This window comes from Mustela erminea, chromosome 9 (assembly GCF_009829155.1).
Source record: "Mustela erminea isolate mMusErm1 chromosome 9, mMusErm1.Pri, whole genome shotgun sequence".
Lineage (NCBI taxonomy): Eukaryota > Metazoa > Chordata > Mammalia > Carnivora > Mustelidae > Mustela > Mustela erminea.
Window position 1 is genome coordinate 8184061 of NC_045622.1, and position 27404 is coordinate 8211464.

At 51.2% G+C, this 27404-nt stretch overlaps 1 protein-coding gene and 2 long non-coding RNA genes across 6 annotated transcripts; 2 read left to right on the forward strand and 1 right to left on the reverse strand.

Annotated features, from left to right (window-relative positions):
* Window positions 1–448: 448 nt before the first annotated feature.
* On the reverse strand, window positions 449–27335 carry LOC116599233. The gene is made up of 3 exons (XR_004289291.1): window positions 27173–27335; window positions 1361–1506; window positions 449–829 (listed from the first exon to the last, which is right to left on the reverse strand). It is a non-coding gene; the product is annotated as an uncharacterized LOC116599233 (long non-coding RNA).
* Window positions 12905–19797, forward strand: LOC116599229 (nascent polypeptide-associated complex subunit alpha, muscle-specific form-like). Of its 4 annotated transcripts, XM_032358995.1 has the most exons (3): window positions 12905–14287; window positions 14387–15576; window positions 17099–19797. In XM_032358995.1, exons 1-2 carry the CDS (start codon window positions 13242–13244, stop codon window positions 14388–14390), a joined length of 1050 nt encoding a protein of 349 aa, XP_032214886.1. In that variant the 5' UTR covers window positions 12905–13241; the 3' UTR covers window positions 14391–15576; window positions 17099–19797. The 4 variants fall into 4 exon arrangements, with proteins under 4 accessions (XP_032214886.1, XP_032214887.1, XP_032214888.1 ...); XM_032358996.1 differs by having other exon boundaries at window positions 12905–15128; XM_032358997.1 differs by having other exon boundaries at window positions 12905–14994.
* LOC116599232 lies at window positions 19925–24221 on the forward strand. Its single transcript, XR_004289290.1, has 3 exons — window positions 19925–20776; window positions 20870–21086; window positions 21760–24221. It is a non-coding gene; the product is annotated as an uncharacterized LOC116599232 (long non-coding RNA).
* Window positions 27336–27404: the final 69 nt, after the last annotated feature.

Sequence of the window (27404 nt, forward strand, 5' to 3'; positions counted from 1 at the left end):
TCACAGCACTCAGGGGCAGAGAGCTCGTGGGCTTCCTGGTGGCTGTGACTTGAGAAATATCTCCTCTTGTGATAGGGAACTTTGACTGTCCTGGCCCTAGGTAAGGTTCGGAAAAGCCGAGTGGGCTTTCTGGGGTGGCCAGTCAGAGTCAGGGAAGGCACCCTGCCCTCCCCTGCACCAGGGCTGGCCACTACGCCCCGCCCTCCCCACACCTGCTCCCAGTGGACCGCATGTGCCTTTCCAGACCCTGCTTCAGTTCCAGCAGGGGTGGCCGAGAAATGACCACTACTTACAACGGGAACATTGACTGCTCCCTTATTCTCGGCCAGAAGCTAGTGTGCTTTTATGTCTGAGGCCCAGCCGGCTTTCCCTGAAAATTAAGACAAGAAAATTAAGATCCTATCTCAACGCCCATCGCTCCCCGCACCCCCCACCTCCCCAGCTCGTCTATCTGCCCACCAGGAGCCTTCCAAGCCTTGTTCAAAGCCCTGGACCTACATCTTCCACAAAATTGCTGCTTCTCTTCCTCCTTTTAGATCATTAATGATTCCACCCTCACTTTTGGATAATAACACATAGCTTGAATTTTCATTGAACATTTAAATGGCTTTATTTCCATAACTCAGCTGTTAATTTCTTGGGGGCAAAGACCAAGGGTTCCTGGGATTCCCCCATGGTGTCCAGCCCCATGTTTTATATTGTGATTTGCAAGAGGCTAGTGTTCAGTTAGTGTCCGTTGACTTCCCTGGCTAGGAACCCCATATGCTGAATGTGTCTTGACTCCGAAGGTAGCTGCTGTAGGTGTTTCATCCAAAGGACAAGGCCCAGGCTGAGAAAGAACACAAGAGGAAATACATTTTAATCTCACAATTTCTTAGTTCATTTCGTACTTTTCCTAGGCAAACAATCAGAGTTTAGTCCGTGTAATAGACAGCTCCTGCCTCCCAGTACCATTGCTCCCCTGGCCAATCCACTTTCCAAAGTGCGGCCAAGAGATTTATTTTTCATGCAAATCTATCATCTTTCTCCACTGCTTTAAACCCCTCTGTGGTTTCCAGTTGCCCTTAGGCCCTAGTCCAAATCCTTCCTCTGACTTCCTAGGCCCTTGAGGATCCAGATTTGCTGCCTTTCCAACCTCATTTCCATCCCATGCCCTGAGCTCTCCACGGCCCTGCATACTCAGCTTGCAGCTCTTAAAACTTCCACACCAGGCTCTCCTTTGACCCTCCAGGCCTTCATGCCATCTTTTACTCCTTCTAGAATGTTCTTTTCCCCACTCTTTTCTTCCTTTTCCTGCATCCCTTCACCTGGCTGATTCCTGTTCAACCCAGTTGAGCTTACCGACCCAGAGAGGACTTACCTGAGGCTCAGAGAGCAGATCAGAGAAAGTACCAGATGCTCGGCTCCTTCTTATATATCCTCTTCATTGGGGTCACCAGCTTATTTCCCACCTAGATCTTGGGTTAGGGACAGTGACCCTTCTGCTCAATGTTCATCACCCTAGTTCTAAAAATCGTTGCTCGTTGAATAGAAAAATCAAAATGTCCCTGCATTGCAGCCAAATGTTTAGGACATCTACCCCACATACAGTGCTGCAGGCCATGAAAACATTACCCTTCAAAGCGAGGGCTTTGGGATTAAATTTATAATTAAAGAAGTAATAACTTACAGTGCAAAAGAGTTCCATGACCTCAAATTCAGTTCAGTTCAGCTTACCAAATCAAATTATTTACTTCCCCTACCACAACCTTATTCTCTGCCTCTTCCCTGTCCACCAGCCTCACTTGTGGTCTGTGGCTTGTGGGACACAAGAGGAAGGAAGGGGGGTGTCATGACCACCGACATAAACACCACCAGTTAATACTCTCACCTAGTATACTGTTGCCACTTTAAGTGAAGCTGTCCTTCCTACTGGAAGAAAAGCTTCCCACACCACTAATGATCTGCAAATCTGAGACAGCCTCAGTCAGTAAACAGCGAACCAGCGATGGCATTGTGCATACAAAGACAAGACAACAATTTGTGGAACATGGTCTCAGGGGCACCTTATGACCTCCATCCATTTTTCGCCACTCCTGACTCAAATGTCCCAGTTAGACCTTTGTCCTTTTGCTCAAAGCAGTGGTTCTCAAACTTTACCATGCGTCAGAATCACCTGGGAAGACTTCATAAAGCAAAGATTGTGGGAGCCTCATCCCCATATTTTCTGATTCAGGAAGTCTGACTCAGGCCCCAAAATTTGCATTCCTAAGTCCCTAGGTGATGCTGAAGCTACTGGTCCAGGGACCACACACTAAAAACCTCTGCTTCAACTAGGAATGGTTGCAAAACAGACGCTCAGAAAGTATGTGTTGAATGAATGAATGAATGCAAAAGTAAGTGAACGATGATATTCTAGACTTTGTACAAAGATAGTTTGACTTTTGGAACATACAATCTAAGAAGTTGTATTTACAATATTTTTTCACTCACATATCAATATATTTACATTTTTATTATAGATTTCATATAAATCTGAGAAATTTAAGATTCACATATAAAATCTAAGGATATATATATATATATATATATACATGTATATGAAAAATACAGGTGCTTATACATAGAATCAAAGAGAGCTAAATCAGCCTATCCAAGGAAAAGTGAAATTTGTACCAGTATGGATTTTTGCTCTTTTTTGTTTGCTGCTGTATTCCTGCACCTAGAAGAGATTTGGCATTAGCTGACACTCCGTAAATATTTGTTCAGTGGATGAATGGATCAAGCCTCATGTACAAGCCAAGGGGATGCCTTCCAGTTCCTTTTGGGTGAGTGTGTAGGCAGAGGGGTTGCTGCAGAGAAGCCCTCAGTCTCCCAGCCTTGAGGCAAGTTGGCATGGGCTGTGTTTGTGCTAAGTGTTCCCCTGACATTACCTCAGACGTCCTCCCACTCTGCCTTCCATGGCTTTTCAGAATCCGCATTGTGCACAAAGGTCTGAGTGTGTTTTCATCCAGGGCAAAAAAAGAAATCCCACATCGGAAGTGTCTGTACACACTCATTTCCACATTGCAATCTGTGTTGACTCGGTGAAGAAATCCAACGGAACTGAACACCCCTTTGCAGAGTAGAACTTCTCAGGAGAGCCCCCACCCCAAGCAAAAATATCCACAAGAGCCCCTTTGCCCTTGTGAATCGCCAAAGAGACATCTCTCTAGAGAAGGGTTTCTCTTTTGGGGGCCCCAAGGGGTGTTCTGTCCATCTTTGTACAAGCTCTTAACCAGGGCATGACTCTGGACACAGTAAAGGTAATTTCTCAACTTCAGAAAGCCTCAAAGTAGAGCCCTGGGTTACAAAGATGAAACACAATTGTGTACACAAAAATCTGTCTGTGAAGCCAAAGGTAATTAACTCTGCTTTTTAGGCTTCAGAATCCCAACCTCAAACATTTCTGTTGTTCTCCTCCAGGCACTCTCTTATTAGAGACTAAAATTGAAATGATCTTCTCTTTATCATGACACTTTAATTAATGGGGAAAAGGCAAATGATTTTAGTGGGCTAAGGTCTCCTTGACCTGCCCTGTTACCACTGTTATTCATGGGAAAACAGGAAGGACTCTGGGGAAGAATTTTTCTCTGGGAAAGACCTAGCAGCTGCAGAAAAGGTAATCTGAGGGACATCCAAAGGACCATCCAACCAAAAGGAATGCCCTCGTTGTCCCACCATAGGGACTAAAATTGTCAGGATGGATTTCCAGCAAGTTACTCTCTTGCCTCAGAGATATCATCTGAGTGGGGTGACAAATGAAGCTGTCGCCATGCTGGGAGAGCACAGTATTAATCAGATTAGCCAGACAGTCGAAGAAAAAGGTCCTAAGGGAATGGGATATGGTAGGTACTGGTTAGATGAAGACGGTGATGATGACCATGAAGATGGCAAAGATCGTGATGCTGTCCCTGGTGATGGTGGTGAAGAGCTACATGTGAGGTACATGGGCAGTAGAGCTATAACAACAGAAAGGTGTCATGTGTCAGTGACTATTGTAAGTGCTCTGTAGGAATCATTCCAGTTCCTCCTCAAGTTCACATTTATATATCCATGTTATAGACGAGAATAACTACAGCTGAAAAAGATTAAGCGACTTGACTGAAGCCACCTGGCTAGGAGAAAGGACTGAAACCCACCAAGGATTTAAGATGGTGCCATCGCTGGAACAGCCCCAGTTTCCAGGGTAGGAAGCGTTCCGGGGTCCCTGGGAGGTAAGAACACAAAAAAGAAGGAGTAGAGGGGAGGCCATCTACAGACTTAACCCTTGGCCTCAAGTCCCCTCTGCTCACAGCGCTAGGACAGTTACTGCTCAGGGACAGTAGTCAAATTGCCTTCTCTTCCAGCTCTATCGGAGAAATATGTAGGAAGGGACAGAGACATGGCTGGATGAACATGGAGGGAGTTGCTGCATGAAAAATGTTCTTTGCAAGGAATTTTTTTTCTTCTCTGGCAAAGGAAGATGGGTCACCTCTGCTGGGGACAGTGTCCCTAAGAAAATTCAGAACTTTGAGGAAGAAAAAAAAAAAAACGCAAAAAAACAGGACATGAAGGAGGACATGATTAGCAACGTGTTCCATTCACCTCCCACAGTTGGCAAGACTGAACAATTTTGTGTGTTATCACATTGTTACCTGACGGTATTGTCTTGTCATCTTAATCTGTTCTTTCCTCTGTTTGATCTTTCCAACTCAGCTTCTGACTTTTCTTGAATGGAGACCATAAATAATCCTGTTTTTTTTTTTTAAGATTTTATTTATTTATTTGGCAGAGAGAAATCACAAGTAGACGGAGAGGCAGGCAGAGAGAGAGAGAGGGAAGCAGGCTCTCTGCCGAGCAGAGAGCCCAATGCGGGACCCGATCCCAGGACCCTGAGATCATGACCTGAGCCGAAGGCAGCGGCTTAAACCACTGAGCCACCTAGGCGCCCCAATAATCCTGTTTCTTGAATGTGTCCTGCCCCCTGGTCCCTGCACCATGGGGGCGTGATGTCAGTGCCTAATGAATTTTTGTGACCTGCTTTGCTGAGGCATCTCCCCTGCTGCCAGAGGCAGTTCCCGGGGACTCTGATGGACACCGAGGTGTCAGAGCACTGACGACCCGGACAGTTCGGAGAGATTATATGGTCTTCCTACGAGAACCAAGATGACCCTCTTGATCTATTCCTGCAAGCCTCAGGCAAGCTTTCCCAGGTTTGGACTCTGAAGAGACTCAAGACCTTCCTCCAGGAAATAGATTCAGCTCGGTATGAAGAATAGCCCGATTTCCTCTGTGCCAAAGAGTTCCCCTACTCCGGGAGCAGAGAGGATTATCTGAGGTGATGGACTGAGATGCGCGCCACTGCTGCGCATGCGCAGAGTCCTCTTAACCGCATGGCCCTTAAGAGCCCCGACTGAGCCAAATCACCTGCATTGGGGTACCAGCTGTGCTACTTACTAGCTGTGTGACTCTGGACAACTTGCTTACCCTCTCTCTGCCTCAGTTTTTCATCTGTAAAATGAATATGATACGCCTACTTATATTATGAGCTGTGTGTAGGTTAGATTTTATTTCTGCTATTGTCTTTATTTATCATCATTACTATTAAAACATTTGCAGATAGAAGATGTCTTCACCACTCTTCATAACACACAATGTTTCCCTTTCTCCCAACAAACCCATGAGACAGATTTTATTACTATCCTCACCATAGGTAAGAGGAAATTTAAGATCAGAAGACATCAGTGACTTGATAACCATCTGTGCACTATCCTGCAAGCCAGAGGAAGAGACCCCGAGACCCTGTACCAAAGGGCGCCCCAGCGAGCAGTGGAGGGAGGCTCCTCAAGTAGGGAAGGAAAGAAGACGAGCAGATGTGAGCAGGTCTGATTGTTGTCTGGTAGGAAGATATAACCAGGCCCTTCTGAGAGCCCGGCACAGGTGGCTCTGAACCCACTTCAGAACATGAGTCCTTCTGACCTTACCGCGGGACACGTGCTGAGGTGGCCCCGGCCACGACGTGCTGCCCCGCTCTGGGCACTGTGCCCTCCCCCCGCTCTGCTAGCAACCACGCTGTGCTAGCCTTCTGTTCTGCGTTCAGAGAAATGTCAGTGTGGGAGCAAACCGAGAGCAAATGTGTCTTTCATTTGCCAGTTAGTCATGTACCACTTGTAACTGTTCTTGTGTTATGTGTGTGTGCTATGCATTATTTAACTTTTCCTTTATTTGTAGTTAGTGCCCCCCACTCCAGTTATATGAAGTTCCACATGGGCCAGGACTGTCTTCTATTTGATTGGCATCCCCAGAGAACGAGGCAGACACACCGCGGATTGCATAAGCATCTGGGGGTGGAGGGGACCTCTTCTAGAGGAGGAAAGCAGCCCGGCCTCTCCCAGGTCAGTGGAAACAGCAGATGGGGTGGTGGTCACCAGTCCTGATCCCAATGTGCGCTGGCCCCCACAAGGGCCCTGACGGTCGCTTCCTTACCCAGTCATGCCTCCCTGTCCAGGACCGAGGGAATCCCTGCCATACCTCACCCTCCCCTCTGCCTTCATGAGAAATGGCAGCCCCACCGCATGTGGGCGTGTGGTGTGAAGACACTAGGTGAGGTTCTCATCTGGGCAACTGTTCTGCTGTGTTGTTTTCCTGCCCCTTCCTGAGGAGATAAGATCTGGGCAGGCTTGTGGTTCTCCCAGCGACCCTCAAAAGCAACACACAAGCCAAGTTCCCATTTCTCAGACGCCTCCCCAAAGTCACACCCCATTTCAATATCTGTACTGAGATCCGGGTCATTTGAAAGCAGCGGCAGAGAAAAACACAGAGCAAGATCAATGCTTCTGAGCTTCCCTTTCTTCTCAGAAGGTCTCCAGGCAATAGTGATTTGCATGGGCTGCCAACTCAGTACCTCACAGAAGGAGACTCAAGCCTGAGGTTGCTAGAGGAGCTGCCACTTTCCCCAGCCCTAAGGGGTGGGGGGAAATGAGTGCTTAAAGGAGAGTGGAGTGAAGTGTGCAAGTCTTCCAGGGTCCCGAGGAGAGGGGAGCAGACTGCTCTGGAAAGGCAAGAGAATGGAAAGTCACATATCCTCAGAGAAAAAGCTAAAAAGCATACAGGGCCATGCTCACGAACCTGTGGGTCAGGGGCTCCAAAATGGGATTCCAGTTGCAAGATACCCTAAGATATGGACTGACTCCTCTCCAGCTCCTCTGGACATAGAGGTGGTAGCTACCCGCACTGCCCAGAGCTCAGTGCAGATTGAGCCCCACTCAGTAAAACCCCGTGAGTAGTTCACTGACGACCAGCATGTTCCACTAGCCCGAGAGGACAGAAGCCTCATTCTGATCACTCCTTCCCTCCTGGCTTCTTTTCTACCTCCATTCCTCTTCAGACTCCCTTTACTTTGTAAGCTGGTAATACCAGACCCTAGGATGCTGAAGTTTATGAGAGTCAGGGAGCGTGGGCCTAAAAGTGCTGCAGACGGCTTGAAAGGTCGGGGGTAAAAGAATTAGAAATTTCTCCTTTATTTTAACAAGAATCATGGCCTCCTGACTTTAGGTCCCAGAGATCAGGCCAGGGAGGGTACAAAGAGATGGGGGCGTGGAGGGAGCAGGGGAGAGAGAAGAAGACAGAGAAGGAAAGAAAGAAGGAGGGAGAGTGGGAGATTGGAAGAGAGAGAGAAGGAGGCGGGGGATCAGGATTCTCGTGTGTCTCCTGGTGTTCAAAATAGAAGTTGTTCAAAAAGGAAGCAAGTATCTCTTGAGGTCCCATGTGATTTAGAAATGGCCTGAGTGGTCAGCCCAAGATGCATTCACATTAAACAAGGAAGACATCTGGCCTCCAGCATGAGGTCCACCTGGTGGCAGAGCTGGAAGGGGTGCATGTGGCAATCCTGGGGGCTGAGGGTAGGGGTGGGGGTAGAGGACATAGAGATGAGCGAGAGGCCCAAAGGTTCAAAATGCAGTGGAATGGAGCAGCTCCGAGTTGCTAAGTTTCAGGATATTTTTCATTCTGGGAAACCTGGAATGTCCAGCTGTTAAGAGGCCTTGGAGCATGTGGGGAAGGGTTAGCTGGGGCGTTACTGATCGTGTAGCCTGGTTGCAGGAATGGGCTTGTATAGTCTGAGCCTACAGAGTCTTCATCAGTTCCTTTCTTGGAACCGGGAGGGAAAGACCTGTGAACTCTTCTTGGGTATATTATTACATTTAATCCCAGATAACATGTGCCCTTCACTTGTGGTTTCCATGCAGACACACCCCAGGCCTCAGAGGACTCTGCCTTCCCAAGGTCAGGTCAGAAGAACAGATTTGAGAAGCCATCTACCATGCCAATGGGATGGAATAATTTGGGACCCTTGAGGTCCTCAGGTAAATCCAGAGCATGCCCTAGTTCTAACTGAATATTCATGCCCCCTTCCAAGTACAGCCTGGAACCCCCAGAAGGCATAGAAGGTACCTGCCCAGGGCAGGACAGGATGGCCCTTAAGGACACAGGCTTTGGGCTCAGAGCTCCTGGATTTGCATTCTGGCTCCACCATGAACTTTGTGACCTTGAGAAAGCCATTTGACTTCTCTGGGTCTCATTTTCTTAAATGTGGAAAGGGATTAATAATGATCCTTGATAGGATTAAAGGAAACACCGTCTATGCCTAGCACAACATCTATCTGAGCTGATTAAAGGCTCAATAAATAATAGACATTCTTATTATTTTTATCATCCTTATGATTGTTTTTTCCCCAGATCAGTAGCCTCACTGGGCCTCTCAGAGTAGGCTTTTGGGGAAGCCAGTGCCCCAACCCTTCCCAAGCCCCCAAGAGCCCTTGAGGGCATCAGAGTGCACGTGGTTTGGCCTCTGTTAGTTTAGTCTTGAGGGGACCCAAACCCAGCGCAGCTGGAGTGTGGGCCTACGTTTTAGACAGAGTTTGGTGACCCCAACTTGTCTGCCTTATGTCCTTGAGTGCAAACCAGTTTTTTGGTTTTGGGAGGGGGGTTATTTTGTTTTGTTTTGGCTTTTTTACAGACAGAGAGATTAACAACAAGGACTGGCCCTTGTCAGAGCTTTCCTGACTCTGACTGAGGGTTAAAAATGATGCTCACCAGCCATTCTGCCTTGGTTTCTGCCAGTCACCACTTTGCATGGCTGCCTCTGCTTCTCTTCCTCTTCCTCTTCCTGTCCTCTCTTTGCTGATCTGGACTCAGCCTGGTATTCTTGTCACAAGATCATCTCCCAGGTGAGCTCAGCTCTGCGTGAAACAAAACAGCTCATCGGAAGGCACCACACTGCAGAGGGTTGGGGGACGGTCCTCCATGCTCTCCGGTCCCCTTACCCATGGGGTCGTCCGGTTCCATATTGCAAAGCGAGGTAGGAAGGGTTTTAATCTAAGTTCTTGGAACCCTTGGACTGGGAACGGGAGCAGCCCCAGATCTGGGTGGCTGGGTGGTCTGCGCTGGCTAGGGGTCAACCACTCAGCCTTAAAAGATGTCTGGGCACAGTTTGTTTTCAAAAGGTTTGTATGTTTGTTATTTTCTCAGCTTCGGTTTTAGATCCGTTTGGGTGTTCTCCAAAGGAGAGAGCCACGCGGACCTGGTGTAGGAGCTGCCTCTTTCCCACGCTGTCCTCCCTGCGCTCCAGCATCAGGGCTCCCAGCCACACCAGCTGCCGCTCCATGCGTGCGTCTGGGGCGTTTTCGTGTTCTTGGGCCACGGCACGTATTTTATAAACACACGGTCAGTTTACACTGCCTGGGAACTTAGGGGCTTTCCTTTCTCTGGGAAACAGCTGTGAGGAGCTTGACCAACCTTGGCTTTGTGCAGAGTGAGACGTCATCTCTGATCATGCACGTGGGGCAGGTGTACTGGCTGGGTTCCTGCTGTTACGCCTGAGGATGCGCCTAGAAATGCTAAGGAGGGAAGCTCATTACGCTCTCCTCTCCCACTTGCAGTTTAATTGCTCATAAATGACTTTGCATACTACAAAACCCCGTATCTGCTCATCTGCCTGTTGTACCTTCCCCTCCCTGACGGCCGTGGGCCTCTGAGGTCACAGAATCATGGAGTCAGAAAGCTGGAGGGAACTTAGAGAATGTCATTCACCCAGCTAACTAGATAAGCACTTACTATGTGCAAAGCATGGGCTGACTCCATGAGTGAAGGAAGGTGAACAAGACCTAGTCTCTGCCTTCTTAGAACACCAGACTTTCTGCTCTGCCATCACCTCCATGAAGCCTTCTGTGACCTCCTGTGGCAACCTCAGGTTGTCTTCCTTGTGGCCCCGTGTCCCTCTGCTGACCACTGTTGTGGCACCGGCCATGCTGCAGTGACATGGTTGTCATGACTTTCTTCCCCAGGGAACATGAGCTTCCACAGAGCAGGACCAGCCACGCTGGGCGACACTCAGATTCTGCAGTTCGTCTCACAAGGAGAAACAACAGAAGAAGAGAAATGCTTTATTTATTAGCCGCCACTGATGATAATTATTTGGTTAACCCCCAACAAGACGAGGTTGGTGGCTGCCTAACAAAGAAAGAACTGGAAAAGGCAGAGGGATACCAGCCCTCCTGAGAGCCCAAGGAAAAATGGTCAAAATGGGATCGTCTAATCAATCGACTGCTCCCTTGGCCCTTCTGGAAACCTCTGCTGTTGCTGGAGGAGGTCCTATTAATAGGAGTTTGCTTGGGCTGCCATAACAAAGTACCACAGACCGGATGGTTTAGACAACAGAAGCTTGTTTTCCCACAATGGTGGATGCTGGAATCTCAGACCAAGATGTTGGTAAGGTTGGTTTCTACTGAGGGCTACTCTCTTGGCCTGTAGATGACCTCTTTCCCCTCTTTGTCTTCATACAGCCTTTTCTCCATGGCTGTCTGTGTCCTAATATCCTCTTCTGTTATGGACACAAGTCATAATGAATTAGGACTCATCTAGATGACCTCATTTTACCTTAATTACCTTTATAAAGTTTCAATTTCCAAATACAGACATATTCTGAGGTGACTGTGACCTCACTGTATGAACTGGTATTGGTAGGGGGGAACAATTCAGCCCATAACAGACAGCAACACTGATGCTCAAAGATGTCCCAGAGAGTTCCTAACAAAGGCTACAGCCAATTGATCTAAGGGCCAAGAAATGGGCCTATGACTACTTCCCTCCTTGGATGCCCTACAACCCTGGACATTCAAAGCTTCATCTATCACTGATAATGTAAACAATTGGTTACCCTCCCCTATATGTGCCCCCTCAGCCCTTCCCCTCCTCATTGGTGCTACCCACATTTCTGTATTTGAGCCAAGGGCAAGAGCAGTGTCAATGTGGAGAAAATAGAGAGACGGACTCCACTTGGGACTAGGATGGAAAATGACAGCGACAGAGACAATTTGCAAGGAAGCCGACTGGCTCGCTTTCCCAGCTCATAAGCAGAACTGGAAAAAAGGTCCAGACACCCTGGCTAGATGGAGGAGAGCCAAGCCAGCAACAAGCACCAGCGGCGGCTTGCTGACTGCCAGCCAGAGCCATGCGCTGCTGGACAGGAACCAAGACTGAGCAGAGCGAAAGTCCTGGCGGCAGGACAACCGTCCGCTCCTCAACATGGCCCTTGCTGTTGGCTTGTGCAAGGTCCTAAGTCCTCAGCAGCCTCGGTTCTCAGGGCTGTTCCTTACTGTTGGTTGCCGTTGGCTAAACATCGTGCTGGAGAGGAGTGAGTACAGGATATGAGCCTCCCGGTGAACGGACGCATTGTAACCAGATTTGGCCTAGCGGGGCTGCGTAATGCCAAGACAGCGGGGTTGGGGAGGGTGGATGCTGATTCAGCACAGGGGAGTGAGGGCGGGTGGGGGCTGGAGCAGGCCCCTACCCACAGCGAGTGTGGCCTCGAGGCTCTCAGAGCCCCGCAGAGCCACAGTCCTGTTCTCTGGAGGAAGGGAAGTCCACAGGCAGGCTTTCCGGCCACCCCTGGGCCAGGTCTCAAGGTGCAGAGCTCTGGAGGACTTGCAGATGTGAAGTTCTTCAGGAGACATTAAACTTCTTCCAAAACCATCCCACTGCTCCAGACGACCTGCTCCTGTCTCATCCCGAAATTGCATCGAGCACAGGGTCGACCAAGCTATGAAGCCCCAGCTCGGACACTGTCAGGAGATAATGGCCAGCAATCTTCCCAAGGCCATGTAGCTTTCTGGGGATAAAGCCACATTTTTCACACCAAAGCTAAGAAGCGGGAGAAAGAAGGCAGTGGGCGTGGCAGGGAGTGGACCCTAACTTAGCAGAGACTTTGGGGGAGATGCAACAGGAGGGGGTGTGACCAGTGACCATCTCACAAGAACCAAGCCTCAAAGCTCACAGGAGCTGCAGGTAGAACTACTTAGCCCCCCTTGGGCTCTCCCCTTCCGCAGACTAGAACAGGAAACAGCAGCCACCCAACCTGAGACCGGAGTCTGTCTGCCAGGAGGTGGGAGACATTGCACCGGCGACCTGTGAGCCCGTTTATTCACTCATTCAGCCCTTCTTTGTTGCGTATCCGACTTCTGCCAGCTGTGATGGGTGGTAAACCCCCAGGCACTGCCCTCCTGAGGCTCCCATTCTACAAGAGGGAAAAGAAGAGACTCAGTCGCACAACTCAAAGTACTGTGGCAAATTGTGACAAATGTGACCAAGAGCTTTAAGGATGATGCCAGAGCCCAGACCGGGCAGTCCAGGAAGGCTTCCTTGGAAGTGACAGCTCGGCTGAGCTCTGAAGGGCATGTGGGAATTGCCTAGATGAAAGGATGGGGTCCATGTAGGGCAGAGAAGGCCAGGAGAATAAGGAGCAGCATATGTGAAGGCCTTGAGGTTGGAAAGAGCACTCGGGCCTGCTCTCTCAATAATGACTTGACCTTGTGGTGGGTCCCTCACGATCCGAAAACTCTGATCTGCTTCCAGTGAGCAGAGCCAACCAACTGATTCTGCAAGGCTCAAGTTTAGGTTCACACTTGTGCGTGCAGAAGGCCAAAACGTCCCCCCACGGTGGCCGTGCATTAAATGGCTCCAGAACACTTGGCTTGCGGGACAGAGAAAGTGAGCTGCCTTCTCCACAGTGCTACACGCTGAGGCCTGCCGAGGTGGGCGGTGTGGCAGGTCATAGCCGCTTTTCCATTATGGTACCACGGAGGCCAAGCTCACAGGACTGACAGAGCGTAGAAGCTGCTGGGGGTCAGCCTCTTTCCGTCTCTGTAACTTGGTGGTTCACTGTAAATTTCATCACAAATAGGAAGATGGACCCTTTTCCACCCACCCAAAGGGAATCCCTAATCCTTCCATCTGGTAGGATTCCCCCTAAACTGTCCCAAGCTAGCCTTGTCTCTGACCCCAAGCAGGAGGGATACAGGGACGGATACTTCCACGCCAAGAGACCGTCAGAGAAAAAGTCCAACAAATCTCTTCCCGACCTCCCTTCCCTCCTTATCGTTCCTGGCACCCCTGTCTCAGTCTCCATCAATGTCCAAGGCTCTGAGACTGTCTCAGAGTCACCTGGAAGTGCAGAGCGATCCTGGGTGAGTCCACACTGCCTCACTTCTGCGTGGCTTCCTCTGCATTTGCCCAGGAGGAATGGTTCCCGGGGGCAGCCCCTCGCATCTCCCAGCCCGCCACCCCCCCCCCCCCCCGCTCCAAAGCCTGGATTCACGCCACACAGTCTCAGCTCACACACATGCAACCTGACACAACCCCAGCCTCCCACCCTCGAGCTTCCCAGGACCCCCTCTAGCGTGGAACAGAGATGGAGAAATGGCTGCGGCCTCCTGCAAGAGGGAAAAGGCAAGTCCCAGCCAAGCTTCAGACCTGCAGGAGGTGGACGTCCACGCTGCCCACCCCCACCGCTTGGAGCCCCTCAGGCACACACGTGCACGCAAGCATCTGTCCCTCTAAATGCTCACGACCACCGGGGGCGGGGGGAGGCACTGGGAGGGACATCTACCTTCTCTACTCTTCTTCCTAGTCTGAGGCTGGGGCCCGGGAAGACAGCCAGCCTGAGTCAAGGGCTTGTTACCACTTGGAAAGATTCTCATTTGGAGCCTTCCTGCCTTTGGGCGCGGCGATCACCCAGGACCAGCTCTGCGAGGACCGCTCTGGGAGCATCGACACAGGCACCCACACAGGGTGTGCTCAGGAACTCCAGACCCTGCATTGGGTCCCCCCGCAGGCGGTCCCCACCGGCGGCCCTGTGCGAGGGAGCGGGGGCAGCGCTAGCAGGCAGGTGCAGGGCAGCGTCTGTCTTGGGGAAGCCACAACCCTCCGTCTCTTCCTCACTAACTAAGACACTGTAAGTTGGGATATTTGTGCATTTTGGGTGTGTGTTTAACCCAAAGCATGTTTGCAACCCCTGGGCACTAGGCACAGTGGATTTCCATTTCTTTCGTAGCTGAGGCTCCTGCAGCCCACAGTTCTTGACCTCGCTCCTCCTCAGCGGGTGTCTACAGAAGAGAGCGCCTCCCTCGAACCCCTGGACAGACCCTCACCCCAGGCGCCACAAGAGGAGGCAGCACAGTGACAGAGCTCCCCCTACTGACAGCTGGCCACACTGACCCACCCAGGAAGGCCTGTGCGATGTCTCTCTCCCAGTCACCACTTTGTGAATTAGACTCCAGGAATATCTTCCAGCGCCCCCTCAATCCTCCACCCCCAAATTACAGGGGCTTTATCCGACAGATCCACAGGGGCAGGCCCTTGTGTCACCGCCCAGGTCCTGCAGACAACACAGAGCTTCAAGCAGAACCTGACATGACAGCCAGGACAGGCTCTTAACCCAGCAAAGGGCCAGACTGGTGGGATGTATTCCAGAGACCTCAACGGTGCCAACCTCAAAGAGTCACGTGTGCCAGGCGACTCCATTCAGTGCCCACACTGACTGCCACCCAGGGGGCTGGTCAAGGCCTTCCCAAAGGAATTCTTAGACTCTGCTCACGTCTCCCAGCACCGGCAGCTAAACGGAAGCCCTACCCCTTCTAAGGGACTGTGGATGACCATGGAGTGAGTGAGAGTATAACACACTTGGTTCTCAGAGAGCCTGGACGTTCATTCCGTCATTTAACCCTCACAGTGTCTCTGCCACCTTCCCGGCATAAAGTGGATGCCTCCTGGACACTGAGGCTTAGAGAGATGAGGTGACCCGCCAGGATAAAAGCTCAGCTCCTCCCCTAGGCTGTCACTTTCGTGAGGGGCTAAGGGCTGAGAACCCTGAGGAGGAGGGATACCGGAACCACAAGCCTCTGAGGCAGGGGCTTCTCTCCCGCCCCTCGCCGGGCACTGAGGTCACCAGAGTGACCCTCTGCAGATCTTCACAATCTAGAACCACCAACGCTAGTGAGACAGAGGCTTACTGGAGAAGCAAAGCAGGTGAAGGGAATGAGCTCAGGCACAGGGACTTGATGGGTGTCTGCTGCCTGACCGCCACTAGGAAGTGCCTCTTGGAAGGGATCAGGAGCCCAGCCAGCGGAGGGAAGGCGAAGGTCCCCATGGGTGCAGCTTCAGACATCGCACTCCCACGGCCCCAGTTTCCGTTGCCCAGTGCCTCACAACTTAGCATGGGATTTGCCTTGATGTACTTGTCCTGTAAGACAACAAATGCTAATTTGTTTGCATTTATTAGAGTTAATCAACCCCCAGCGGTGGTTGCATAAATGAATGCTAATTGGCCCCAGAGTCATTCATCATCATTAAAGCTGTAAGACTGGGTGGTTATTAATCAAATAGGCTTGCAGATAAGATATACGTATTCACGTATTAATTCAGTACATTTCACCTCATAAGTCCAGAGGAAGACACTGTATAAGGGGCCTGAAAAGATGAATAAGAAAGATCCTCAAGTAGCTCAAACCTTAGTAAAGAAAGACACGAGAAGGCCTCAAATAAAGGCATTTCAGAGAGGGGTTGATTGTGTCTCTCTGGGGAATCACAGAGGGCTTCATAAGGAGGTGAGATTTGAGTTGGGCCTTGGAAAGTGGGTAGGAGTAGAACAAAGAGAGACTGTACGGCATTCGTTCCACAGAGCATTTTAGCCATGGCAAAGGTGGGGAAAATGAAAGGTATTCTTGGAAGCAGTGAGGGTTCCTGGTGGGCAGCAGCCTTTGTGTGCAGGGAAGAAGTTTACAAGCATTGCTGAGGTCTTGCTGCATGCCCGGGCCTACGTGCTACCTGGAGGCTCTGTGCCGAGCATGGGGAACCAGCAGTAGACAAAGAACACCAGGTCCCTGACCTTACCGCTTAGAGTCCCTCCAAGAATAAGGCCCAGAAGGAGACTAGAGAACCCCCAGTGTTGCCCTTCTAAATCGTTGGAGGATTTTCAGGTTGCAACTGGGGAGTTAGTGACAGTTTGTAATGCTGCAAGTTTATGATGAGAGCCTTTGGGTAGATGAATCTAGCCCCAGAGTTTAAAGCAAATTTAAGAAGAAAGAGAAAAAAATTGAAAGTCCAGCCTAGATAAGAAATGATCAACACCAGGGCAACAGGTAGGAAGGAGAGTAAGGGCACGAGCGGAAGAGATACTGCCCAGGTCGACCACGCTCAGTTTGGGAACTGAGCGGCTATACAAGTGGAGCAAGAAAAGCCCCGAACTCCCCTGGGATGGGCAAGCCCGGGTGACGTAGAGAATGGGGGGGCCATCATCCAATGCCAGGGAGTCAACAGAGGAATGTTGGGATGGGAAAGAAATGGCGAGTGGGTGTGAGTTATGCCCCAAACACTGCCCACCGAAGAGGCAAAGAGTGTTCCGTACAGAAAGAGGTGAGAGGAGCCAAGAAACCATGAAGGAAGGGCCCGTGGGAAGGACAGGTAAATGAGAAATAGTGGTGGGGGGGGGGGTCTAGCTCATAAGCAGTCATGTCTCCTCAAGTCTTAGCACCTCCTCTTCTCCTTTGAGGTCACCAAAGCTCTTTGGAAAAACACTTTCTCTTCTAAAAGCTATAGTCTCTCTCCCAGGAGACCGTGCATTAGAGAATGCACCAGAAATATGGGTGACATATGTGGTAGGACCATCAAAGGGGGCTTGAATTCTAGTGGTGATGGGTGAACAGTGTCTCCATCTTCAGTGTCCCTTGTGGGCTCTAATATGTTATCGTGATTTCTCCTCTGACAGGGATTCTCCTCCATGCTCAAGAGACCCCAGTTCCTGGTCTAGAGATCCTGATTCATTAGTTTTCCCACGACCCCAAGAGCCCAGGCTGGCCTGAATTCCAGATGATGACCACCACCGACATCAGAGGGACCAGATCAGAAGTCACCCTGCTGGCCAGCACCCAGGGCTTCTTACCTGCCTCCCCTGTATCACACTATTGCAGAGGCAGGCAGGCCCAGCCAGGTCTGGCACAGAAGTTCCCAGGTTGGGGTAAGAAAGCTGACCTCTTCTCCGAGTGCACGTGCTCTAATGGAGCATGTCCTCTGGGACCTCATGAGGACTCTGAGTGGTACAATCAGGACATTTCTTGGGCTTGCAGCAGCCAAAGGCAAACATCTTCAATTTGCAATCCTACCACCAAAGTCTCAAAAGCAGAATGTAAATCAATTTCCTGCAAAGGAGTGGATTTCCTTGGCAACCTAGAATTTCCTCAGTGGTGGAGTTTCTCCATCAATGCCTAAGGAAAGCCACTGCTGCTTCGATTTTTCCATTGGAACATCTCTTTTCTCTCATAATGCCATTAAATAAACCCCAGCAAGGGGAGGTACAAAACTGGAAAAGAATTACCAAATGGTCAGTTCTCTACTCGTCTCTAGCCCTGGAGTTTAGAAGAAAGGTGAGATCCAAGCACAGAAAGGTGATCCTCTTTCTGGAGAAAACCAGACACATCGTAGAGCTCTACAAGGTATGAAACTGAGCAGAAACCTCCAAGAGAGGTCAGGAGAGAGATGGTCCACGGCGGGCAAGAAGGATCATCACCGCTCACCTTGGCATTGCCAATACTGCAGAAGCCGGGCCTCTGCTCCTCGCTCACAAAGGGCTGCACTTATCTCACCCAGGCAATATATGGCTAATTCCACAAAAAGGACAGAAGAATAAAAAGGATTTTTTTCTAATAAATATTCTCTTGCAGCTAATCCACCCTTTGTAACTGTCAGGCTCCACGGGGCTGGCAGCCAGCCCATCAGACAAGAAATGCAGCTGTGCCCTGGGAAACATGAGAAGAGGAACAGATTATTAAAGAGGAAAAACATGTTTGGTAACTATGTCTGAGGGGAGTCCTCAGAGGGAGACCCTGGCAGCTCGGGGACCCCAAAACCAATGCCACCCAGAAGCCACGGCTATGCTACGGGGATGGAGCCAGACATGTGAGCCCTGAGAGCAGCCTGCGGAGCCTGCTTTCCTGAGCCTCCCTCAGTCGGCTCAATGGAAAATGGCAACAGAGTGACAGAGGTGTCCCATCAGGAGGCACGCGCTTTCTGTGTCCCCCACCACCCAGCACGAGGCTGAGGACACACGAGCTCTGCAGGGAGGCAGCCCATGTCTGCAGCGGGCTTCCCTCCGGCTCTGTGACAGTTCCCTGGCAGGCCGCCCCGTGTGACGATGACACTGTATGGGGAGGGGTTTCACAGCACCTGTGGCCCCGCAAGTCTGTGGGTAAGATGGGGATATCAGGACAGGAGACATCCTGGTTAGGCTGTCCTGGAAACCGTGGGTTTGGATAAACGACACGGTACATATGGAAACGCCAGTGTTCCGGGCTCAGCCATCCAGCGAGGACTGTTACACAGACGGAAGAGGAAGAACACCTCCCCCACCTTTCTCCAGTGTCCCTGCATCATCACCTACAATTATATTCTAAAGAGAGATCGCCCCCAAGCCAGCCCCCAGGATTTTTTTCAAACCTTCCCACGTGCTTCCTGCTGCTTCTCTCTGCACACCTGTCCTATGAGCCTCAGCTTACCAGAGCCCCCAACCAGAGGGGAAGGGGCTGGGGACTGCACGCTCAGGTTCCACTGTCACCACACAGGGGACAGCAGACCAGCGTGGGAGCCTGGGGGGAATAGTCAGGCAAGATTAATCTTTGGCTCCAGGGCCGAGAGTCCTGGGACACAAAGTCTAACATTACATCCTTCCTTTTGACTCCCCTCAGCGATCTGGCCACTCTGGCCTATGGGGCTGCACCTAGCCCCCCAGCCATCAGCTGTCTGGAGAAATTCAGGAGAAGGGGGAGTGCAGGCATACACTCTGCTCCCAAGCCAGTGTGAGGGACACCAGCCTGAGAGACAGAATCAGCTCTGTGACAGACCCCTATGTCATTAAGCAAAATCAGAGTCACTGAATCAGACCACTCGCTGTGTTCCAAGGACCGTTCTCAACTCTGCCCATCACAAATAATCCCATCTTCACATCAACCTCCTTTTTATTGAGGTACAAGTCACGTCACATAAAAGTCACCATTTTAACTACATTAAAGCGTACCATTATGTGACTTCACATTCCTAGTGTTGTATCATCATCACCCCATTTGATCCAGAAAACTTTTATCACCCAGAAAGAAACCCTATACCCTTGAAGCCATTACAAGAGCAGACTTCTGAGGGAGCCGCCCTCCACTGACGACGTCTGACGTCATACTTTTGAGGGAGACATGCCTACAGTCTAGCCAGTGTTGGAGAGCAGGTCCCAGGAGATGCACTGGTTGCAAACAGGTGCATTCCTGAAAGTTTGTACGTGAGGAAACAGAGCACGGAGACTGAGGAACCTGCTCCAGCTCAGGTGTGACTGGTGAAGTCCAGCTCTCTGGCTCCAGAATGAAGCAGACACCTCTGTCTAGAACATAGAACCTGAGAAGAAAGACACTTCATGGATTTTTTTTTTTTAAGATTTTATTTATTTATGTGACAGAGATCACAAGTAGGCAGAGAGGCAGGCAGGGGGATAGGGAAGGCAGGCTCCCCGCTGAGCAGAGAGCCTGATGTGGGGCTCGATCCCAGGACCCCAGGACCATGACCTGAGCCGAAGGTAGAGGCTTTAACCCACGGAGCCACCCAGGCGCCCCAACTTCATGGATTTTTGATGATAAATAGTACAGATAAGGTTCCCCTGAAATTGCTGACCAAATGTGAAGGTATTAGGAAAAAAGGACATTGATGGAGCTTTGACCCAGGAAATTCAACGGAAGCGCTCCAGGAGGCAGTAAGCCTACGAAGTGGGTTTACTGGGAGAGACACAAGCCCACCTGCTCAGAGCAAGGATTTCAGTAGCAAACAATAAGCATTTGCTGAACCAAGTGCATGAGAAAGAAGCACAGTGGAGGATACAAAGAAGCGACTGTCCAACTTCAAGTGTCCTTCAACTGGTCGCACTTACTGCCTCAGCTCTTCCCTGATTACTGTCTCGGTTCCAGTCCTGACGGACATCCCGTAGTCTTCCCTTCCCCATCCCTTACACATGAGTCTTTACCGGCTCTGAGCCATTGTTGTTTTGTGAGTCTTTGTTAACATGTTGTTTGTCGCTGTGCATTGTTGTTGCTTGTTTTCTGTCTACAGAGTACTCTCCCCTCCCTCTGTCTAAATTTTGACCCTGCAGATTAGCAGCGGCCTCGATGTGCTCTCTTCTTCCCCGGATGCAGAATACATCGTCACAACAGTCCCACTCAGGGAGCCTTGCTGTGCGGTGCTGAGCACGGGTCCATGCACACCCTCATTCTGTCCTCCCCAGAAAACCAGAGGAGGAGGAGGTCCAGAAAGGTCACATAGCTCACTCCAGGCCCCACAGAACCAAGATTAGAGTCCTGGTCCTTGTGATTCCAGAACCTAATCTCTTAACCGCCATATGTACTAATGGACCTCTCAGGTGAGACTGCCTCTCACAAAGTAGCCCTTCATCATCTGAAGCAGGTGTTGTTTCCTACTTACTCCACACGCACTGGCCTTTCCTTTCCACCAGATTACAAGCACCCTGAAGGCAGACACCTTGAGATAAGAAGCAGCTCTCCCCGGGGCCTCTCACCTTCTTCACCTCTGTGCTCCCACAGCATCCGCGTCAACCATGAAATCGTTCCATCTCCAGAAACAGAAATTAATGGACTTCTCTGGAAGGAGAACTGATCCTGGTGCCTTCACCGGGGGAGCAGAGGACTGCGGTTTCACTATAGTCTTCAGAGGTAAGTCGGGGATGGAAAAGTACAGGGCAAGAACTGCATATGTCTTCATGGCCAGGCCTGGAGTCCCAAGTTCAGTATTAATGTCAGCCTGCTCATAATAACAAAAACTCCCATTTTTAGAGCCCCTGAAACATGTCAGTCTCTGCACTAAACACTGAATTTATAGTATCTCACGAGTCCACATACTGAGCTTATAAGGTAAGGACTGGTATTATCACAGCTTTATCGAGGGAATCAAGACTCGGAGTGGTAACTTTCCTAAATAGATGCTAAATGACAGAGTTGGAATCTGAACCCACAGCTTTCTGATTCCAAAACCAGAGGGGAGGGCAGAACCCCCAGAGCCTATTTAGGGAAGAGCACCTCTCACCTAAGTGACCTATTCAAACTTTTCATATTACCAAATATACCTGACTTATAAACACATGTTAATTGATTTGTAAAAGATATGGCCCCTGCTATCCAGAGGCTAATAATTTAGACAGGGTGACAGATGAAAGGAAAGAAGTGGGATGAATGACAGCCACCAGGGCTGGCCAACAATGGAATGGGCTGTCTCTTGATGGGAGTAGAGAAGAATCACTGGGGAGCTAGGTGAAGGGGACTGCCAAGGTTAGGTTAGGGGACTGCCAAGTTTCCTTCTAACACGATACTCCGTGATTCCATTCATTAGCCCACACTCAGCTGGAGGGGGAAGCGTCTGAACTTAAAGAAGTTCAGAGCTGAGGACACATCGTTGGTGCCATCAGCACAAGGAGGGGCCGGGATTCCCAGTGGAAGACGCACAGAGGGAACAGAGCGCAAGCCGGAGGACGGAGCAAAAAGGAACACAGAGGAACACAATCAAGGAGACTGTGTCAGAGAGCTAAGAAGGAACATGTATCACCGAGTCAGTCAGAGGGTTGCTGCAAGACAGAGTGGCTCAGAGTAAACCACTGACGAGTCCTACTCTTCATCCCTCTGATGTTCTGTTCATTCAACAAATTATTCATTGAGTATTACTGGAGCCAAGCACTGGTCCTGCAGGGAGAGGGAGGGCAATGAACACCCAGCTAAATCCTGGCTCCCCATGTGCTAAGGGTCTTGGAGAATGCTTGAGTAAGACATTTCATTTCCTTGTGGGGTGATATGAAAGGATGTCCTCTGTCCGGATCACCTGGAGCTGGGCTGCGGATGCTGAGCAAACACACGGCAATCCGCACTGCAGTCCCATACTTAAGTAAGATACAAGGAGAATAACAGACAGGAGAGAAACTGGCAAGTCAAATTCAGTTTTGTTCCACCAGACAGAAGAGATATGACCATGCTTGGAGGCAGGGAGATGTCTTAGCCAAATGCAATGATATTTAAGGATCACATTATTTAGAAACTTAAACTTCCATAATCTTCAGAAATGGAATCTGATTGCCACTGCTTCTCAAGCAAGATACCTGTCCCTCTGAGAAGTAGTTCTAGAAGCCCTTGTCATCACAGCTGGGCCAGGCCAGGCAGACTCTGCCCAGGCCGGGAGACAGGAAGGAGAGGATGCCTCGAAGGCATTCATAAATGAGCCCTTATTGTTGGCAGTGGGCCACAGATAGAAAATGGTCCTAAAATGCACATCACATTATTCCAGAGAATCCCCTGGAAGGCATTCCATCAGACATTCCAACTCTGGGGGCAGAAGAAGAGGACCTCACCTGGCAGATCTCTCAAGTTCAGACCTCACTGGTCCTGGGACTCTCCAGCGAAATACCATTCAGAAAGTCTGGTGCAGGTTCCCCCAGGCCTGCCTGGTTCTGACCAGAACTCTGAAGTAGAGCAGCACAAGCCTTGGAGTTTCCAAAACCCCTCTTAGGTTCTCAAAGCACAGACGAGGGCACCCGGCCACAAGCGATGGCAAAAGACCTCTTTGGTTGTTCTCTGCTGGAACGTTCCAGCCAGTGCTGGGCCAGAAAGCCAGCCACCCAGCCCCAGCCTCCACTGGGTACAAGAAAAGCTCCAAGCCCTACTCTGCTCCCAAGAGCTCCAGACCTAGAATGAGAAAAACATTCAAGGGTCATGTTGGGGAACACAGGGCCTCCTCAGGGGTGGTGGGGAAGGCTCACTACTACTCCGGTGGGAAGGGGAAGAAGGACTCATATTTCCCTGGAGGCTGCACCCTGCCCTGGGGAGAGCAGCTCCCCAGAAATGACACTTGAGGACCTGGCTTGGGGCCACAAGAGCAGACAGCTTGGGGTTTATTTCCCCTTTATAATGGAGGCAGGCGAGGAAAGGAATTCTTTGACTAAGTAACATAATACTTCTGGGTCCAGCCCACCAGGCTGGGCCCTGGGAAGAGCAAACAAGCCGCCCGCCCTGTCCCAACAGGTTTGTGGACACTGGCCGCAGCTGCCACTCACTGTGCTCAGGCGTGGATGCTGGGGGAAGGGGAGGGACGCTGATGCCCAGGACAGCAAGGATGTTGGGAAAGATCTCTAATCCAGTCTCAACCCTGCCAAGGCCCGAGTCCAACACTTTGTGCCCCTGAGCCATCAGATTTAACTCTGTACCCCAGCCCCTGCCTCATGCCGCCTTGGTTCCCACTTCCCCACCTGCCCAAGCCCCTGAACCCAGATGAAAGTCCAGGCTTCGTCCCCATAAGCTGAGGGACATCCTAGATGCCACCTGCCCAGGCTGGAGGTCTCCCCGCTTGATGCATACGTGCTCCGCGTGTCACAAGGGCAAGCACTCGTGATCTGGTGGGTCAACCACACAAGTAACACGTCAGTAACAATCAGCATCTGTGCAGTATTCTGCAGTTCGCAAAGCTTCAACCTCCAAACAACTCTTCTCAGTTAGGCATTACCATCTACCCATTTTACAGATAGGAAAGCAGGAGGCTCAGAGAGGTATTCCACAGAGTGGCAAAGCCAGGCCCTGAACCCAAACTGTTTAACTCCACATCTTCTGCTGTAAACCCCAGGGCGGGACCACGGGTACTGGCGATCTGCAGAATGGGTTCTATCCAACCCCCTGCTTTGCAGCCCCCAGCTCTTCGAACCTGACTGCTGCATGACAGAGACACCGTCACCCGACTGCCCAACCCCTGCCCTGCTGGGCAGCCGGCCCAGGACGCAGAGAGTCCCCAGGGCCACCCTGCCCCTGGCAGGTGCCCTCTCACCTCGCCCGCCCGCCCTCCCCACCGCACTCCAGGCCGGGGCCCTCCTCGAGCTGTTTGTTTTGCTGCGGGTTTCCGTTGGCTGGTGTGTGGGTGTTTGTTGTATTCCTCCTGCAGATGGCAGGCAGCGCACCCTCCCCACCGTCACCCCCACCGCACGGGCAGCCGGGAGAGCCGTCGCGGCAGAGCAGAACAAAAGCCTAGCAGGTGAACAGCCCCGTCTGCCGGTGTCTTTTATCCAACCCAGGTCCAGACAATATCTTCACAAAATTCTTTTCAACTCCCCCATCATCTGGGGCTCTTCCTGCCTGGCTTCCTGCCTGGGTCCCCCAGTGCCTCCCCCACCCTCCCAGAAACATCTGCTCCTCTGATGGGGCAAAGGACCCATAGTTCCAAAGAGCAGTTTGGTTTGAGTTTGGGTTTCTTGTTTGAGGGTGAGGTGGAGGGATTCTTCCATCCTTTACACCCCCTCAGAACCCAGGGACCCCACCGTCCCAGAAACTTCCGGCAAAAGGAAAGGACCGTGTGTTGTGGATGGTAGATGGAAACTCCCATCCTCCAAGCTCAGCTCTCCCCTCAGCAGGGGGCGTGCAGTGACCCTCAGCTTCTTACTGGCCCTGAGAGGCCTCTCAGGAAGCACCTGCTCTGATGGGGATGGAGTGGAGGGTGCTGGAAAGATATGGGCATCTGTTTTCAAAGCTAATGTTGCTCATTCCCAAATCTCAGTGCTTCCATCTGGCCCCAGGAGCTGTGCTCGACCAAGGACCGGTGCCTTCCCTCTAGAAATACCACTAGAGGCTGGCTAAAATGGACATCAGGCCTCCGAGTGTCCTGGCTGCCCGTGATGAGGTTGGACTTCCGATGGTGTGTCCCTACTGCCGTGCCTTGCTCCCCTTACCACCATCCAGCAACTCGGGAAGGTAGGCTGGGCATCCCAGTTCTCATCCTGTGGTCTCCTACTGCTTCTACCATGCTGTCCAGGTTTTCGATTGGTGGCTTGGCCACCCACCCTTCTTGGGTTTTCTTTTCAGCCTTGTTCATGTTCTCAGGAGATCTTTCTTGGCAACACCTCTATGAGGAGCCCAGGGCTTATCTCACTCTCTCCTCATGCTCATCTCAGACTTGCAGGACTGCAGCCAGGCCCATAGCCTCGCAGAGGGTGGGAACTAATGACTCTCACCTCTGACCCCAGCTGGGAAGCATTTTATGACCACCTGGAAGACAGCCCCAGAGATGTCCAAGCTCACTGTGCTATCGAGGACCTAGAAGCAGCTGAAGATGCCGCTCAGGGGGAAAGTCAAAGGAGGAGGATGCTGGGGCACCCACAGAACCGTCAACAGGTAGAACACAGAAGTCTCTGGGGCATCTGTTCCAAAGATGCTGACACAGGGTCCTGATTCCCTGCACAGGTGTATGGGTTTGACTGCCAGCTCCAATGTGTTTAGGCTGAATTCTAGAACAAACAGAGCTGGGGCCCAGTATGCAGAAGCTGCTTGGGCCAGTTCTAGGAACACAGTGTAACTCCATGCACGCTGGCAGTGTGCAGCCCACGCTTTCCAACACAAGTTGGCTTGTGCGGCCCCTCACCCCTTACCCGCCCTGGCCTCCAGACCTCCAGGGGCTTGGCTCTTGGAAGCCTTCCCTGATTCCTTCCTAACTGAAGTCAAGCACTCTCTCAGGGCCTTTTTTCCAGCACTTACCAAATTCCCCCAGGTATTTTAGTTATCTGGGTACACATCTTATCTGTAAACTCCTGAACAACAGAGCTATCATATTCATCTCTGTTCTTACCAACCGCTCACCACACCCCACCCTCTACACCTCGCCGTGTAGCTCTTGCACAGAGCAAACACTACACATTTTCTGCATCAATAAATCCAGGATAATCCCAAATCCTTCTGATTGGCCACTAGGGATTCTGGGTAGGGACGGACAGAGAAAAGAAGGAAAGAAAGAAAACCAAAATATGTCCCCATCTTCTCGGCAACCATATATATGACTCTAAGTTTCAAAAGAGAGAATGCTAGAGGATGCCCACAGGTGTGATGGTCAGAGGGACCCTGACAACAAGAACATCCCCCAACTTCACGGGACGGTGCCCTGAATTTCCGGTGATACCTCCGCAGTCGCACTTCTGTCCCTACACATGTATCCAACCATCAGAAACCTCTGTATGACACATGAAACAAAACCCTAATTTCCTGAACTTAAGGGAGAACAGGCTTCCCTGTGCGGAGTGTTGGGTGCTCCCACCAGAGCACGTGACCACCCCCTCTCCTGCCCACTCCTGCCCTGGGAGGGCAGCTAAGCCTCTGTGGTTGGGACCCCAGGGAGGCCTCCCGGTGATTTGCATGTAATCACACACAATACCAGGCACAACAAAGCCACTCCGCATGGCGGAGCCCGCTCAGCTGAGTTTAAGGCTTAATCTCCTTAATACAAAAGTTTCTGCTTTGCTTCGGACAAGTTCTGGGACTCTTGCTAATGATGCTAAACAAATAATCAGCCTTTATCCCCCGCTGGACGCTTGGCCCTGTGCATTGTGGCAGCACGGGCCCCTGTTGTGGTTTACGGACCGGGTGCGCACCTGCAGCGTCCGCATGAGATCACCAGCGCCCAGCAGCGCTCTTTGCTGGGACCCGAGCACCACCGCAGGCAGAGCCAGGGGAAGGCGCTGGCCCCAGAGCTGCCTAAACTCCCCAGGCCAGACACCAGCTCAGGGCTTCCCAGACTCCCTGAGCCCCTGCTCTCCCTCTCGGCGAGCACTCAGCCCCACAGCCCCCTACCAAAACCCAGTCCCTTCTTTGCCAGTCCTCCGAGTCCGTCCTCCCCCAGTGCTCAGCCCAGCCCTCTCGCGCTTCCCCTCCTCCCAGGCTCACCCGGCCTCTCCGGTTAGGCACCCTTTGCTCCCACAACCAGGTCCTTCAAGGTCCGTCTTCCAATTTACTTCAACGCTTGTCCCCTAGGTCTCATAGGGCTAGCCTAAGCGAAGTGCCTCCGGGGCGCCATTTCGCAGAGAGGCTCAGTACCTGTAGCTCTGCCTTTAGCCCCTCTGCCCAGCCATTCTGAGAATGAACGATGAGCTCTCGTCTCTTATAGTAATGCAGGATTTGGAAGTTGATAAGAAGACAGGTGGCCTTGATGCAGGCACCCTGGCTGTGTCGGTCATCTGTGGCTGT

Excerpts from the sequence above, each read along its gene's own strand:
- LOC116599229 (XM_032358994.1), top strand. The coding sequence starts at position 13,242 with ATGGACCCTTTTCCACCCACCCAAAGGGAATCCCTAATCCTTCCATCT. Across the intron at positions 14,288-17,098 it reads TCCTCACTAACTAAGACACT|GGATTCTCCTCCATGCTCAA; the intron begins GTAAGTTGGGAT and ends CTCCTCTGACAG.